General features: G+C 40.5%; 1 protein-coding gene across 1 annotated transcript; it reads right to left on the reverse strand.

Moving 5' to 3' along the window:
- Positions 1 to 632: 632 nt before the first annotated feature.
- Positions 633 to 5,540, reverse strand: hsd17b10 (hydroxysteroid (17-beta) dehydrogenase 10). The gene is made up of 6 exons (XM_042098763.1): positions 5,276 to 5,540; positions 4,494 to 4,658; positions 3,144 to 3,308; positions 2,826 to 2,954; positions 2,566 to 2,674; positions 633 to 1,364 (listed from the first exon to the last, which is right to left on the reverse strand). The coding sequence occupies exons 1-6, from the start codon at positions 5,297 to 5,299 to the stop codon at positions 1,174 to 1,176; spliced, it is 783 nt and encodes a 260-aa protein (XP_041954697.1). The 5' UTR covers positions 5,300 to 5,540; the 3' UTR covers positions 633 to 1,173.
- Positions 5,541 to 6,159: the final 619 nt, after the last annotated feature.

Consider the following 6,159-nt stretch of genomic DNA (forward strand, 5'->3'; position numbering starts at 1 on the left):
TGCTAATATAAAACGTTATGCTATGGTGCATCTGGTCCAACTTAAAGTGCATAAATGCTGATGACGCCATCTTGTGGAGAATACTGCTAACACACGGAATAGCCTACGCAACAGAAATGATGGCAGTAACTCTTATAGCATTCACTCTACTTAGTAATATTTAGAAAATACTTTGAAAGGTTATTAGGCATTGCACTAGAGGTAGCAGGCCTACTTTGCAAGAGAGGGAGGTTTTCTGCTTTATGGAAGCTGTGACTTTGTTTTTCTGCTCTCTCAGCAGACGAGGTCCTCTGATGAGCGTCTGTTGTGTCGACCAACCATAAATGCTAGGTCGAATTCAAGATTCTTTTCCTCAGTAGTTCCTCATTGATGGAATGAGTTGCCTAGTGTTCTGCGTTCCTGCGATAGTTTTGGTTCTAAAAGTTAAGATTTGTATATTTATGTTATTTATTTTCATATGTTTCATAAGTTGACTTGCCAACTTTTAAAAACTGTTTACTGTTAATTATTGTACTAGTGTAAGTACACTAGTACAATAATTAACAGTAAACAGTTTTTAAAACTGAGTATTGACCTTAAGGTCAAAACTCAGTGAGTCGCTTGGTCTGCTAAATACAATAACCATAACCATGTCAATGACATCTCTTTTTTGCTTTTATTTTAAATTCACACACACATGACTGATTCCCATCTGTGTGAATTGATAAAGGTTTTCCTTGATGACTTTTACAAAAAGTGAAAAGATAATGCAACATTCAGAAGACAGACACATACTAGGTTACTGATTACTTAACTCATTATCAAGTCACTTCGAGATATATAACACCCCATGACTACAAAGGAGCATTAGTACATTGTACAGCAGTCAAATGCTCACATTATAGGGAGTATTTAGTTGCAGTAACTACATAATGCACTCTAAGCAGAAGTGGTTTTAAAATGGAATACAAACCAAGATCAACATTAGTGCTTCTGCCTCAGTACGTCTCTCATAGCACTTGACTTTTTATTCCACTTGTTGAAGTTGTTATTTATCATGGTCCAGCACCTCACACTTGTGCATGTGTGTCTCTGACAGCGTTTCATGTTAAGTCACACATAAAATCAAACACCCACACTACAGAACCCCTGAAGATTGAGTCCTTCTCCAACAGGCCCAATGCCGCCAGTCTCCTAGGGCTGCATGCGGATGGCGCCGTCCAGTCGAATCACCTCCCCGTTGAGCATAGGGTTCTCAGTGATCGACGTCACCAGGTGTGCAAACTCTGCAGGGTCTCCCAGACGGGAGGGGAAGGGCACTTGACGAGCCAGGAAGTTTCGCACCTTCTCTGGCAGACCAGCTAGAAGCGGTGTGGCGAACAAACCTGCGGACAGGAAGCAGAGTTATGAGGTCATAATTGAGAATGAGAGAGATAGAGAAGAGAAGAGGTAGAAACAGAAAAATGAGTTACACCTGATTACACAAAGGTAAAGTTGATCAAGTACACATGAAAGGGTAAATTCTATTGAATATAGCTAGCTAAGCTGTAAACATACATGAGCCAAGATGGAGCATACAAACTTAAAACTAAAAACAAGCCTTTTCATCCAACTTTCTCACACTGGCTGTATGAACATCAGACTGATGTGTCTTTCCATTTGTCTTTTAAGTCCCCCGCCCGAGTTGGAAAGTGTAAGTTAACCTGCTTTCTTGTGGCAATTCACGGAGGCACAACCCCTTTACCTCGGAGTTCTTGAGGGTACCCCGAGGTAGCCAACCTTACGACAAACATGGCTGCTCCCATAGTTGAGATGAGATGACATGTATTTTCTTTGCATTTGTACGGTGTTGGTCATTTTAATGTCAATGCAATGCTCTTACACACTAGATTACATTGCTGCTTCAATCCGGTCACCAATTGCATGGTCTTGCTGTACGTGCAATACAATGTAACGATTTGTTTTCCAGCCAGTTTGCTAAAGAGTAATTCACATTGACCATACCCAACAAGGGAGAATGAGGGACGTGTTCTCGTATTCTAGACCAGTGGTTCTCAACATTTTTTCAGTGATGTACCCCCAAACCAGCTCACAAGAATTATCACTACGCTTCAACCACGACTCCATCGTTTGAGTTTTGAAAGTGATTGACAGGTGATGGTGGGTGGCATGTGACAGGTTGGGTCGGACCATCCTGGTATGGGGGTGACTGGGTTTTTAGGATAGTAAAATTGAATAGCCTACTGAAATATAAAATTAATTTTATGAACTTATATTTTCCTGAAATATTTATTAAATAATTGTTTTTAAAAGTATTTTTGCATGGATTCTACTTTTTAAATATATGTATATTTTAAAATCTCACGTACCCCCTGGAGTGCCTTCACGTACCCCCAGGGGTACGCGTATCCCCATTTGAGAACCACTGTTCTAGACAAATGTCCAGTACTAACAAGACTGCTGCCCTGGTGGCATCCATGTTCTTCCCAAAAAGAACAACCCCCAGTGTTTTGCGCTAGCAACTCATTCGTACATGTCGCACGGGTGGGCGCACGAGACTAATGGAAGAACCCATGATAAACTGACCAGGAGCAATGGTGACCACACGAATTCCCATGGGAGCAAGGTCACGGGCGATGGGTAGAGTCATCCCCACGATGCCACCCTTGGATGCAGAATAGGCAGCCTGGCCCACCTGGAGACATCAGGTACACAGATAAAAGGATGAGACATAAAATAACAAATCAGTGTGGAACAGCAGGTTACTTTTACCAAAGTAAAACATATAATACATATGATAAAAATTATGATAAGGTAGAAAAATTTGAATGGAAAAGTAGCCATACCTGTCCATCAAAGGCGGCCACACTGGCTGTGTTGATTATACAGCCTCTGTGTCCATCTGCGTCTGGCTCATTTTTAGCCATTTCACCAACAGCCAGTCGGATAACATTAAAGGTACCTCCTATGTTAACCTATGACAACGAAAACATTTAAAAATAAACACATCACAACCTTTTAACAAAAACACTATAAGAAGGCAGCAGGAGTAAAGCACAAATTTCAGACAGTTCAGATTTCAGGTCCAAAAAAATATTCCTTCTCACGTCATCAAATGCAACTCACAAGAAATACAGTGCAATTATCCACACAAAGCAACTCACAGTAATAACGCGTGTGAAGTCCTCAAGGCTGTGTGGAAGGTCCTTTTTTAAGTTGTATGTCTTCACGGCGACAGCGATACCAGCACAGTTTACTGCCAAATCCAGACGACCAAACTTCTCCCGAGCCAGGGACACGGCCGCGCGCACATCTGACTCTGAGGTAACCTACGTTGCACAGGTTCATAGTCAGGACGGGCAAGAGCATTACCATTTACATTTATTCATTTAGCACTTTTATCCAAAGCGACTTACAACAATGAGGAATAACATTCAAGCGAAATTGCAAAAGAGACTTCAGGTACTTCAGGACTTTTTCTCTGCTGCTTAATTCTATATACTCTACCTCCACCTCACTGTGATTTTAACTTATAACAATCAGTGCTCTGTTACAAGTCTACTTATGCCCCATCTTTTGTTGTCTGTCCTGTCCCTTGCTTTAAGCAGTAACTGCACTTTTTATATATATATATATATATATATATATATATATATATATATATATATATATATATATATATATAAAATGTGTGTGCACTAAATGTAGCCTCTCTCAAATATATTTTTATATATTTTAAATGTAACACCACTGGATCCATGGTGGAACGTTGTTTCGTCTCACTATATACAGTGTATATGGTTGAAATGATAATAAAACTCACTTGACTTGAGGTAACAATACTACAACAATAAATACCACTACAAGTAGAAGAGATTGCAGAAGTGTGTAGTGTACTTTGAAGAAGATAGTGGTAGGAGGAGGTGGAAGGGGAAGGGGGCGCATGGTAAGTGCATGTTAGGTGTGTTGGGTTGTTAGAAGTGTTAGTAGAGGAGGTACCCTAGAGAGTTGGGTCTTCAAGAGCTACTGGACTATAGAGAGGGATGCCCTTGCTCTGGCAGCACTTGTAAGTCATTACACCATTGAGACACTACAAATGAAAATAGTCTGGATTGCCATTTACAGAGAGCATTTAGGTAAGTGGGTACACTACCCCTTGGGGATCAAACAAATATCTATTTACAAGGGGCGTCTAGAAAAACATTCTCTGAGGGGAGCACTGGCTTATGCAGATGCTGTGGTGGTGGTAATGATGACCATAAACCATCAAACACTATCCAAACAAAATGATCATGGATTCTGTGTGGGGTTGTAACACCAAAAGAGACACTGCCGATTGCTGTGTTCATTACTTCAGCCGGGTTGACATTGTGATCATGACACACACAAAAAGAAACACTGCTTTCAAAATAAATTAAATCTACTGCATAATTTAATCAATTTATGAACGTTGACAGACAGAAAGACAGAGAAAGTTTCGACTATCTGGCTACTGTATCCTCAATGACACTTACATCAGCGGGGGCAAACGCACAGCGGTCGCCAAGACTACTGGCCAGGTTGTGTCCCTCTGAACTAGGCAGGTCCAGGATCACTGCGCTAGCCCCTTGACTGACCAGACGTTCCACGGTGGCCCGGCCCAAACCAGAAGCTCCTCCAGTCACCAGCCCAACCATGCCCTGTCAGACACAAGGACACTCATTAATTGCACCGTTCTGGTCTCTGAAGTTTACTATCAGGTATACAAACTTTCGGTGCTCCTGTTGTATGCCTTGTTGGAGTGGAGTATACTGTATAACACAATAGTCAAAAAAGTGAAACATTTATTTCAATCAATGTCCACTGATGTAGAGTCTTTCCATTGTTACCCAATGTAACTAGCTTGTTAGCATAGATAGCTATTCGTAGTACCCACAATATGCCAAAGCAAGAGCATTGGTAGAAGCTAGCTGATGTATTCCATCATCAATGCTATATCTAAGTAATGAAACTAGTCTCGTCATAGTAAGTTGCACTAATGCATGTAAGAAACATAAGCCAATCACGCTCTTATTATACTTCAGTCACCGTGAAAACCTTCTGTATTAAGTAGCACTAACGTTACAAGTTCTTTATCTGGCTAACCACAAACTTCTGTTGCTAACGTCAGTGGGATGTTAGCTAATTTATTCTTTCCATGTATAGCAGTATTCCACAGTATACAAATCCCGTATACGTTCCAGTAGTTGGTTTATACATGTCGTTTCTTCGACGCTTACATGTTTTGTATAACATGTGAACTACCAGGCTCTCTCACCTTGACACTCCTGATGTTCGCCATGTTCACAGAGCAACGTTGCTCCCGGTTCACTAGCAACGTCCGATTTGATTCTCTGTTCTAGAATCTTTGCAGAGAACCTAGCAAAAGTGCTCAACCAATGAAAATCCTTCTATCCAAAACGCCTCTCTCTGGTCTTTGGCTTCAATGCAAAAGATTGACAGAAAGCTCATCCAATCAGAATTGAGCTGGCAAAACGAAAAAGGTCACTTAGGGCAACCACTGATCTATAAAGAACACATAGATCAGTGAGGGCAACAGCTTAATGCCATTTTTTATTCCCAAAGTGTTAATTCCTCATGAATGTGTTTATGATGAATCCAAATAATTTCACATTACGTACAAGGCTCTTAACAGATGTTTTACAAACAATGCCACTGTCTCAATCATGAAAAAAAAAAAACTCACAACATTAAGTTTTTATTTTTTATTTTATTTTCAAACAAACAGATCACACATTAACTAAATCCTGGGCATCATGTTGTTTCAGAACACAATGTTATTCAATATAAAAAAAAGTGACAGGAAAGACAATAAAACCATGCTAATTTTGAGTTGCTGATGCAAAGATGCTCTGTTATGGAAGGCAGTAAGCTGTATAGTTATCTCCAGTAAGGGGGGTGAGTCGAATCAAATCCCCAACAACACAACTTACTACCTCAGCACAGCAAAGCCATGTAAAAAAGCATGTAAAGCAATCATCTTCATCTTATGAGAAATAATGTAAGTGTTGAGTAGAGATCCAGTACCACATACGGTCCCTGCCATGCCTGGCAGTGGTGATAAAGGTGCGCAAAGATCCAGCCTTCAAATTTGTTCATTTTTTCCATGGTCATACCAGAGCGCAGTATGCCGTTACATGG

This window comes from Alosa sapidissima, chromosome 7 (assembly GCF_018492685.1).
Source record: "Alosa sapidissima isolate fAloSap1 chromosome 7, fAloSap1.pri, whole genome shotgun sequence".
Lineage (NCBI taxonomy): Eukaryota > Metazoa > Chordata > Actinopteri > Clupeiformes > Clupeidae > Alosa > Alosa sapidissima.